An 11,969-nucleotide genomic window follows, 5' to 3' on the forward strand; every position below is an offset into this window, starting at 1 on the left:
CTTATTCCACTCCGACTCCTCTCCTCCGTCTGTTCCCTCTCTTCCTGGAATCTTGTGAGGCTCCGTTGAATGGAGCGCCAGGAACGTTTCTGAACACCCTACTTCCACGAGCAAATACCTCCCTCTGTATCTCTCTATCTCTTTCTCCCTTACAATTTCTCTCTCTCCTCTTGACTCTCTTTTCCTCTCTCAGTCTCTCTACCTATTCTGTTCTCTTCTCTCTTGCTATCTCTTTCTCTCTTTCTCTCTCTCTCTATCATGCACCCTGCCTCTTGCAGTCACTTTTTGCGGTCTCCCTCAATTCAGTTCAGTCAAAGGAGCCTAATTTGCATGGAAAATAAACATTTACATTGCCAATGCATTTTATCAACAAAATAAAGGAGCACTATTCAGAGAACAATAAATGAAGGGAAATATAAATGTTAAGGTACAGGGGGAAATAATGAACAGACACACTATAACCCTCTCTTTCTCTCTCCCTCTCTCTCTCCTTCTCTCAGTCTCTCTCTCCAATCCCTCTCGCTTCACATGTAGAAGATATGTGAGTCATCCCTGTCTGGGCCCAGTGCAACCACGGTCTGCTACTGTTTATACTGGGAGCTGGCAGCCAATCCTCAGCCAGACAGCACGTTCACATTTACATACAGAAACATGTCTTTGTTCTGCTATGGAGGGACCTTATATGTACGTAATGGTGCGGTTGGGGGGGGTCTTGATCTATAGATTTAATGTTGGGGCTGGGGTCTAGATCTAAAGATCGAATGGTGCAGCAGGGGTCTTGATCTATAGATTTAATGGTGGGGCTGGGGTCTAGATCTATAGATCGAATGGGGCAGCAGGGGTCTTGGGCTATAGATTTAATTGTGGAACTGAGGTCTAGATCTATAGATCTAATGGTGGGGCATGGTTCTGGATCTGCAGAACTAATTGTGGGGCTAGGGTCTCGATCTATGGAACGTATAGTGGGGCAGGCTTCTGGATCTATGGAACTTATAGTGGGGCAGGCTTCTGGATCTATGGAACTTATAGTGGGGCAAAATGACATCCATGTACCGATTCTGCTTAAGAGTATTTAGCTTGAATGTGCCTGCCACCAATTCTAACAACAGCAATATAGAACTTCGGTCTTTGTGGCAAGACATTAAAGTGTAATATATATAAAGTACTTGTAAAGTATGGTGACTAACTGCTATGTTTATATTGCCCCACAAGCTCGGTACTGACCGACGCACATTGATTCCAGAAAATGAAAGTGCTATATTGCCATTGTTTACATTTGCAGGCTCAATCACGCTAAATGCTTTTTGGGAGAATTAGTCAAAGAAAGCAATTTCGACATTGATAACAAACTAAAACTGCATTGGTGTTTGAGTGAAGCCAGAGGGAACAGTTATGGTGGTTTAATCACACAGACCGGTATTGACCTTTAAGGTTAAGGGTCCCAGCTGGTCCTCTGGGTGGATTAGTATACCTCTGCTTCAAAGATCCACCGAAGTTCTTTGCATTTATGGTTCTGTGGTTCTACGTAGCAATGTTAACATAGAGACCCACAATGTGGTCAAGGTTATGTAGAGACCAACAACATAGACAGTTATTAGGGGTTAGAGGTCAGTGTTAAGGGGTAGGGGGTAGGGTCCTACATGTGGTCCATGTGTTAATGCTACTGTGTATTTAAATTAAGCTGTATAAACGCTCCATTTAGGAATCTCTTCAATGGTCCCTTTTAGTTCCTTCTCCAGGGGAGCTGCATGTTGCTATGGTAACCACTTAGCTTAGCTTTGCAGAGCAGAATATTGGTCCTGTTCTGGAAGGTTCCTGTGCAAGACATCTTATCTCAAGTCATCTTATCTCAACTATTCCTATCTGGTGTTTTTAAAGGTTGTTGGAGTTGGCGGGTTCTACCTTCTTTAAAACGGGAAGAGGCCTCATCCTTCCTCTTACTCCAACCCCAGAACGGAAGGAGACTGTGAATGCGTCTGTGTAATTGTGTGTGTGTATGTGTTGTTGTGTGCGTGCGTGCGTGTGTATGCGTTTGGGGATGTGGTCACTACATTGACTTCTTTAACTTCCTCTTTAAAAAAAAAATATGAATGAGCCTTCAAAACTCTGTCCGTCCTTTTGTCTGGCTGCCTGTCCACTCTGTCTGTCTGTCTGTCCGTCCGTCCGTCCGTCCGTCCGTCCGTCCGTCTGTCTCTCTCTCTGAGTTTACTTACTAAATATCATTAAATCATGATGATGTCGTCTTTGTTGTCCTCCTTTTTTCTGTGCAGGACATCTTTGTGGAGTTTAGAAGAATTCAGGTCAAAGTCCAAATGAGTTCTGTTAAAGTTTGTGCATCTATGAGGGGGCATGTGTGTCTCAAGCTCCTCACAGCCTTCAGTAAATCCCACATTAATTGACTCAATCTGAAATCAACATTTAGCTAAATTCCTCTTCGTAGTATTTCTTCAACTATATATATTATATTATAATATATCCTTTATTAGCACATCCTTGTGTTATAAACACAACAAAATGTTTGGATTTGGTGAGGGTTATGATCCAGTTTGAGAACCTGAGATTCTCAAACTGTTTGTACAATTGTACTAAGATATCTTATCAGTCAAACAAGTACCTCTTTCACCAGCAGAGTTAATAATATGCATATGTTATTTGTTGTAAACATGAACATTAAAGGTGCAGTGTGTAGGATTTAGTGGCATCTAGTGGCGGGGTTGCTGATTACAACCAACTGAATTTAGACCCCTGCATGGGCTTCTACTACCCTGAGGATTTTTGTCATAATTTCGATTTGATGCACACTTTTATCTCCCCGAGGTGGAACCTTGCTTGGTCTCCAATGAACATACAAGCATACAAAATCACAAAACCTCACAAAGACATGTACAACAAACCCCCCTCCAAAAGGGCTTGATCATAGCTCAGAAAGAGAAAAAACAGAAAGAGAGTAGGTTATTTCTAGTCTTTGGAATCTACCAAAGTTGTGTAACAGTATTCAGATTTTCCCTAATTTCTCTCTAAAGTTGTTATCTTATCTTTAATCTGTATTATCTCGGTATTCATGTTCCTCTAATTGTATGGCAATCCCATTTTACAATCACCAACATTAAAGCAACGAGTAAGCCTTCCCAGTAGTCCTGGGGGTACACGACGTACCCCCATTTAAAAACCAAGGGACTGAGGAGAACATGGTGTTGGATGGAGCCCTGGAGGCCGGGAGGGGAGGAGCAGCAGATCTATCGCTGCCTTCTGAGGAGAAATGAACCCACTTGCTTCTGACTGCGGTGGAGACATCTGGGCCCCATAACCATAGTATGCAGATCATGTGTGTAACTGTGTGTGTGTGTGTGTTGGTGTGTGGATGTTAGTGTGTGTGTGTATTTGTGTGTGTGTGTATGAGTTTGTGTGTTTTTGTGTAAGCATGCGTGTGTGACAGCCCTTTCATTACATAGCGGCGTAGTTCATGTGGTAAAGCTGAGAGCGAAAAGCAATATAGGGAAAGAGAGAGAGACAGGGAGAGAGAGAGACAGAGACTGAGAGACAGACAGGTTGTAGGCTGACCAGGCAACTCAATGGAACGTAAAACCAGAGTGTCTTTTTGCAGGTCTGCCAGTAGATGGCGCATTAACCAATTATTCCCTTTAACCGCCTCGTGGCTGTCTGACCATGTGTGTCCGTGTACACGTGTGCGTGTGGTTGTGTGTGTGCGTGCGTGCGTGCATGCTTGCGTGCGTGTGTCTGTGTCTGTGTTAGTCTGTGTGAGGGATCCATGCCAGCTGTATGAAGGGTTATTATTACAGAATGTACTATTTTGCTTGTGCTGCGTGGACAGATCTGATACATCTCATATAACCCCAAGCCCCCTTCCGCCACATGCAGCCTAACGGCTTTAAATGTTCATAACGTCATTGGTGTACATTTCAGTTCGGACACTAGGGACCTGTCCTCATCAATGTCAAGAAAACAGTGAATTAACAAACCAGCTGAATAGTAATTTACAGAGACACAGAAAAATATTACAAAAATCCTCTCTGTGCTCTTGTAGAGCGGCATGAGAGGTTGACGGTGATAACACATCTAGAACCTTAAGCCATAATTCTGATAAATTGAACTTCTATTCCCCTGCATGTCAATACAGTTGAATGATAAATGTTCCTGAAACATGAGCTGTGGACTAACAACACAAAACCATGATAATCTACCCTGGGGAGTCAGAAATTTACATATAGCTTGTAAATTTCAGACTTTTTTGTTACAATAGCAATTCAATAATTAAAAATAGTAAATGGTATGTTGGCTGGGGTATTTGAAAAATTGTAATTGCATTCAAATTCCTGCATAGAAATGTTGTATGGTCATCTATTATCTTCATTCACAAAATGTAGGTGTACATTTTTGTTTATTTGGAATAGCTCGATATCTTGCTGATCATTTCTTTTTTTAATGTGATCAATGGGTTTCAATTCGTGCTGTGGGACTACTGCTACAAACCATATTTGTGTCAGTTGGTCATAACCTACTATTCTCAAACAGAGCACCAAGAGCCCAATTCACGTGCGCGGAGTAGGGGGCGTGTTCGACGGACGCCTCTGCACGTGTACCGGGGGACACAGCGCCCGTGCGCACGTTATGTAAATCCCTCGCTCTCTTTATAATACCTCCAAGGTAACCACGTGAACCCGTTCGTTACTACGATACTTGGCTGAACGACATTCATTTGTATTTATTCCATAATATTTACTATAATTTATTATATATATATATATATATATATATATATATGTATATATGTATATATGTATATATATATATATATATATATATATATATATATATATATATATATTATATTATATATATATATATATATATATTTAAAATGTAGCCAATGGGTCGGGGGCGTTTCACTGACTAGTGACTACACCCGAATATTTCTACGCCAATATGCAGCAGTGGCGACTGGATAGTAATTATTATACAACGGTGGTCAAGGGTTTCCAGTGAATGCGTAAAGGACATTTGTACTGGACTGGTGTAATCACAGGCAAGACTTATTCGGTACTACGTGGCTGGGAGGGTTGGAGGCGTATGTAACTGCCGCATTGCTCTACTACTGGGCAGACAGGCAGATAGACAGACAGACAGACAGACCGACCGACCGACCGACAGACACACAAACACACACACACACACACACACACACACACACACACACACACACACACACACACACACACACACACACACACACACACACACACACACACACACACACACACAGACAGACAGACAGACAGACAGACAGACAGACAGACAGACAGACAGACAGACAGACAGACAGACAGACAGACAGACAGACAGACAGACAGACAGACAGACAGACAGACAGACAGACAGACAGACAGACAGACAGACAGACAGACAGACAGACAGACAGACAGACAGACAGACAGACAGACAGACAGACAGACAGACAGACTGAGGTACATACAGATCGACCGAAGACCGGACAGGCAGACAATAAGACCAGCAGACGGAGAAAACGGAGAGACATATATGTTTTAAGCTGAGAGCGAGACAGACAGACAGTCAGACAGACACCCGGCTTCTACACGCGGCCACGTGTGTTTTTCTGTTCCAGCGTTACCCGCCATGATTTTCCTGGAATCCCAGTGCTGAGAACGTATCCCTCCGCCGTCCATAGACCCCGAACGGCTGCGCCGAATCACCGCATACAACTATTGATGCGGTCAATGACGGATGGACGCCATCGAATTGAAATTACCAATGGGTAATATTGGCCATGGTTTGATTTCCTAATCGGATTTCCTATCGGATTTAGAGTTTTGGCGCGGTTTTGTCTGCGGAGGCATACAAGTGAGTGGTGTGTGGTATAAAGTTAAAGGCCCCCACGCGGCCACACCCACTAAGCTACTCGTAGGGAGGGAACGTGTCTTTACTATCCACACCATGCCGCAGCACTGGTGATTTATTACACGCTTCTACGGATTCTAAAGGCTTTCTGTGGATTTTCTTATCCCCTCTACCGCTGATACCTCTCTTCTCCGTGGACTGTTAAAGGTAAGCCATGCCGCCTCTCTGGTTCCGCCCAGTGCGTTTCACAAGACCACCGGGAAGTTGAGTTGAGACCGGACATCTCAGTAATGTTAATAATAGTGTTGACAATGGTATTAATGTTGTCTTCGTGTTGTCTGTCGGTCTTGTGCGTCGCAGGGATGCATATGGTGGGGATGTCAGGGTGGTGTGTAGGGTCTGGTGTGCTGAGTCGGGCTATGAATGCCGACTGTGTCTCACATGTGCTCACGTTGCAAAGTCCCTCGAGTGGATCAGCGTGAACCCAGACCGCTCAGACTCGACTGGCTCTGTTACTCGTAATGTCTAATGACATTTGAGTGACTGTTTAGTTTGGTTGATAGTAATGTTTTTTTTTATTTAAACCACGACCGATCGGTCATTAAGACATGTTATGTCATTTTAACAAGAGCACACTGCTCTCGGGTTGCAACATGTGCGGTAACGCGTGGTCGACCGGTGTCCTGTTTGAACCGGCTATGCGTCGTTATTTGCGTTAGAAAAACCGGTCGGGCGAGTATAGTTCGCCTGGCGGTGAGACCCGTCGGATTCACGGCGTGGTCTCGGTTCTTCACCCGAGACATATTGCTTCAGCTTGGGGGTTAAAAGTAATCTTAATGTCGGTGCTGTCGGGGGTGGGGTGTCATGGTGGACACACTGGTAGTAGTCGCCTACTTGCCGCTTGGCTGACCGGATTATAGACTCTTTAACCCGTTACCTCCCAGCCCGCTACTGCATGTCTGCTTCGCACAGGGGTAGAGTGTGTGTTTGAGAGGGGGAGGGAGAGTGTGTGTGTGGCGGAATGTGTGATGGCTTGCCCGACCCTTAGGCAAAAAGATGAACTCTACACACACGCAACCCCTAACTCTCTAGAAAGATGCTAATGTGTGAAGAAAGGGAATTAAGTGTTGTCCCCAGCTGTTCAGTAATGTCAGGGCGCAGGATATTTGGGGTGATTTGCCGTTTGTCGGCAGCCCCCCCTCCTCCCATCGAGGTCAAATGTATGTGAATCTTTTTTAAAAAACGTTCACTTCTGCAACACGTGGGGCTGCCCTGCATCCCGGATCTGCTGTTTAAATATATTGCTGCTTACTTTTGGCACAACTGACCCGTCCGCGGTCCTGAACCAAGTCTGTGTTTATAACTGTGATTTTAATTTATTATTATTATTTTTTCTTAAGACTCCGGAGACGACATGTTGCCGAGCTTCGCCCAATCTCAGGACTGGCTCTACTCAGACCCGCTGCTCTTCGATGACGATTTTTGTCAAAGTTTAATGAAAGACCTCCAGTCGCTGCCCACCCCTCCGCAGTCCCCACCGAACAAGACCGGGGCGGGCGGCTCCTCCAAGCCGCTGTCCAAGGAGGACCAGCTCAGCTACGTGTCGGACATTCTCCTTGAGGACCATGACATGTCGCAGCTCGGATGGAACTGCGATTTCTTCGACAGCGACCCAGTGTGCGGAGAGAAGGTCACCGTTCGGCCCGTTCCGGAGGAGGCGGAGGACGGGCTGTGGGGCTGCTTCGGGGGCGACAAGGTTCTGGAGGAGAAGCTGGCGGTGTCGGTGCTGGGGTCGAGTCCCCTGCTCTCGGACATAGACACAAGCATTTTTGAGGAGATAGCTGGCTCCACGCTGGACTGCCAGGCGGTGCTGGGCAGCCATGCCCCGGGCACTAGACACGACCACAGCGAATCCACGTCGGACTATGGTTCCGGCGGCGGAGAGCTCTCCAACTACTCCTCCAGCGATTCTGGTGAGTTAGACTTTTTTTTTCTTCCTTCTTTGTGCGATGGAGCAATTCTTTATGTACAGTTTTGATATGTAACAACAATTCGTTTTTTTGGTAATTTTATGTCTAAAGAAGTGACTCATTCTTAATTGGGGAGATCAAAAGTAGGATTTTGAAAACCGAAATATGCGCCTGTCTGCGCGTGTGTGATTTGTATTGAGCGGAAGTTTTCCACTAGCTTAATGACGCATGCTCACGGCGGACTGCGCATGCGTTTCTGGCACACATGTTGGCATTCAACAGTGCGCAGGCGTACCAAAACCGACGCCGAAACTCATAATTTAAAGATTAAAATCCTATTTAATAAAGCACGGCTTCAATATCCAGATATAAATTAACTATTTTTGTAAACAGTTTTTTGTAAATAGTTTTAAAGCCTCTGTTGAGCCTGTACTGCAAGTTAAAATACACCTGTGTTAAGCCTGAATGGACGCCTATGGTTCCACGGCAGCGAGTACAGGGCAGTAGAAAAAAATCACATTTGGACTGAAATATAAATGCAATAAAAGGAGGTCAAGATTAGGGTGAGGTAAGCCAACAGTTCCCAGAACAGGGCAAAAGAAGATTCGGACTGGTCTTTACTTGTCTCCATATGCCCCTACATAGATAGAATTAACTAAAGGTACCAGCAGTTTGTTTTCCGAGCAGTGTTGTCAGCCTGTATGTAGTTTATTGGTGTCAACGGTTTGAAATGTCAGCAGCAACCGGACCCCTCCTCCCTTGAGGTAAACAAGCTTCTATTACCTCACCACCCTAACCCGCCTCCCTCTGGTTTCCCCCCCACAGAGGAGGAGATTGACGTGGTCACGGTGGTCAGGTGTCCCTCTGGCTCCACCCCCCTGCCCTCATTGGCTGATCTGCGGAAGGAGGAAGAGCAGCGAGCGCGCCAACGGCAGCACCACGACATCCACCTGCAGCACAACTACGCTGCGCCGCGCCCCGACTCCCCGCCCCCTCCCTCCACCAAGCGGGCGCGAGGAGCAGACTCCTCCTCGCGGTACCACCACCACCACCACCCCTCCTCCCGCTCCTCCTCCTCCTCCTCCTCCTCGCGGAGGCAGCAGGAGCAGCTCCTCCCCCCGGCGGAGACGGAGGACGAGGAGGAGAGGCGAAGGACTCACAACGTGATGGAGCGCCAGCGCCGCAACGAGCTCAAGAACTGCTTCCTGCGTCTCCGCGACAACGTGCCCGAGCTGTCGCACAACGACAAGGCGTCCAAGGTGGTGATCCTGAAGAAGGCGCGCGACGGCATCCGCAGCCTGCAGAGCGAGGCCCAGAGGCTGCAGGGCAGGCGGGACAAGCTGCGGGGCCACCAGGAGAGGCTGAAAGCCCGGCTGGCGCAGCTCCGCAGCTAGGGGCCCGCCATGGGACGGTCGGCCCACAGAGGATGAGTAGGAAGACATTTTAGTGACCGCTTGAAGGGCAGCACAGACTAACTCTAGGCGCACGCACGCACGCATGCATCAGGACTCTATTCATGCACCCTGCGATGGATCCTCCCCCCCCCCCCCCTGGCCCTGACTGGTGTGGGAGGTCAAGGGGGAAGGCCTCACCGGGGGTCAGGAGGGTCTTTGTTGGAGGTGAACGCACATTTGATAAATATATATTTCTCTCTAGCTTGGATAAGGCACATGGTGGACATCCAACTGCTGGTCACTATATATAATAAAAATGGTAGCATAGGAAAAGGTAACTTAAGTGACCACTTTTAAAAGGTTGACTTACGTTAGTTTAAAAGTGACTTTGCCATTTTAAGCCTCCTATAGCAGGAGGAAGTTTCTGTGTTTGCTGTGCGTTCACCCCCTACTCTCAGGAGGGCTCTCAGCTGGAAATGGTTTAACCTTCTAATACTGTACCAGACCTCAACCCCCTCCCCAGACAGAACCCCTACCGCTCTACTGTGTGTACAGAGTGTCCTTCGCATGGTTCCTAAGGAACTCTAACAGGACTTTGAAAGGGTGAGGGGACAAAGCAGCCATCAACCTGATTCTCAAATATATTTGTCTATCAATATATGTGTGTGTGGGGGGGGGGGGGATTTTCGCATCTTATAATCTCTGCTGGCCAACACCCTGGCATTTTCAAAAATAACCTGAGTGGAGCTTCCAATGTCTTGTAAGTGAAACCATCTGAACATCTACATGGTTCATGGGATAACCCACAGAATTCTGGTTATCTGATAACTCAGTCGTCTTTGGAGTCTGGAATACGATTCTAGTCTATAAAGTAGATCATGGTCACTACTGTAAAATAAGTAATTTGATGCTGTGTTTTACCAGAAACATTCCCTGAAGGACGCTGAGCTTCTGTGTGTTGAGCTTCTCTCACTCTCAAGCAATGGTTTCAAGGAGTTTTCAGAGAGTTCTTGAAGCTTAAGTAAAACTTGTTGCCTTAGAGTTTAACTTATCCCGCAAAGAACGTTTCGTCTCGGCCCAACCGCTGCGTGTAAATATGGGAATCACAAACTTCCTCTCAATTAGACGTGAATAAGAAATTTTCCTGTCAACCAATACTGTCAATGTGGTCTGTGTCTAAATGCGAATTGTAAAATTTGCAGTTGTGTGACTAGTTAAAAATCATCTTTTTTGTAATTCCATCGTTCATGTGAACGGAAGGCCTGCTAGGAGGAGGAGCTCTGCTGTTTCAAATGTTAGTTAGGTATACCTGTTCTGCCTTGAAGTTAACGTGTGACGAATGGCCGTGTCCAATATGTTGTTTTAAATATAAATGTGCTCTTTCATCATGCCACTGTCAAGTTAAAACTTCAACTCTCAGAGAAATAGATTTTATTTTTATATCAATTGTTTGCCTTGTTTGCTGCACCTTGATGATTTACTGGTTGAAAAAGTGATCATACTTTTTTACAACTTGGGTCAGATATTGCTTTTTAACTTTTTACGGTGACGCCGGATTTCATATTTACAATACTGCTTCCAAACTTGCCAAATATGAATTATTTCTATGACCATGGTTACCGTTAATAGCATGACAACCTACCTCCACTTCGCCGCTGGGCTTTTGGAATTACAATATTGTTCTTTTTAATGTTTTTCAAAGCTTGAAATATCTGTACAGATTTCTTAAATGTAAATATTTTGTTATGTATCATAAATTATTTTAGTCTTTTTCTTTTAATTTGGTGAAAACAAGGAGTTGGGTACATGGACAGCACTTTGTTTTTCGATATATGGTTATAGATGAGATAATAAACCAATGGAACTAACCCCCCGGCCTCCCTGGTTCATTCTACAGACTAAGCAGGTTTCAAGTCTCACAATCATTACACTTAAATATTGTTCTAGAGTATGTTCATGCACACTACACAGGTATATACCTCTTTGCTTTAGGAAATGCGAAAACAAGACGTATACAGGGAAGACTGAAGGTAGGCTATGTTTATGTTATGGATATTAGGACATTTTGGAATCAAGAGAATGAAAGAGGGAGAGGATACAGTGGTCCCTGCCTGATGGTTTGTGTGTACAGGCATGTGGGTCAAGGTGAGAGACTGGCTAGGTGGGGCTAACAGATAAAGTGGCTAAAAGATAGCAACAGCCTTCATAAAACTCTTTCATCGGCGGCCGCCAGATAAGCTCACCGAGCTAATTCACCCTGGGAGCTCGGAACACAGTGTTCTCAAATCCCGCGCACCTCTATTGCACACATTGTTAGTGGAGTTCTTGGAAAGATGTTGTCCCTCTTCCAAGAACCAAACACACGCTCTCTCTCTCACACACACACACACACACACGCCATGCCCCTCTCCAACACACACACACACACACACTCACACATTCACATAGTCACACACACTCAGTCACTCTCTCACATAAGTTAATGTGGTTGCCACACGAGGCAAAAACATTCAAGGGGCCAGCAGAAAAGTTTATAGTGAGGTATATATATCTTTCAATCTATTTATCGATATATATATATATATATATAGATAAATAGATTGAAAGATATATATACCTCACTATAAACTTTTTCACTGTAAAATTATGAGGGATCAAGACAGATATATATATATATATATATATATATATATATATGTCTTGATCCCTCATAATTATCACTCCTGACAAC

General features: G+C 45.2%; 1 protein-coding gene across 1 annotated transcript; it reads left to right on the plus strand.

Annotated features, from left to right (window-relative positions):
- Positions 1-5,183: 5,183 nt before the first annotated feature.
- mych (myelocytomatosis oncogene homolog) lies at positions 5,184-11,106 on the plus strand. The gene is made up of 3 exons (XM_060069316.1): positions 5,184-6,081; positions 7,275-7,847; positions 8,670-11,106. The coding sequence occupies exons 2-3, from the start codon at positions 7,289-7,291 to the stop codon at positions 9,236-9,238; spliced, it is 1,128 nt and encodes a 375-aa protein (XP_059925299.1). The 5' UTR covers positions 5,184-6,081; positions 7,275-7,288; the 3' UTR covers positions 9,239-11,106.
- The last annotated feature ends 863 nt before the right edge of the window (positions 11,107-11,969 follow it).

The sequence above is a fragment of the Gadus macrocephalus genome, chromosome 13 (genome assembly GCF_031168955.1).
Source record: "Gadus macrocephalus chromosome 13, ASM3116895v1".
Classification (NCBI taxonomy): Eukaryota; Metazoa; Chordata; class Actinopteri; order Gadiformes; family Gadidae; genus Gadus; species Gadus macrocephalus.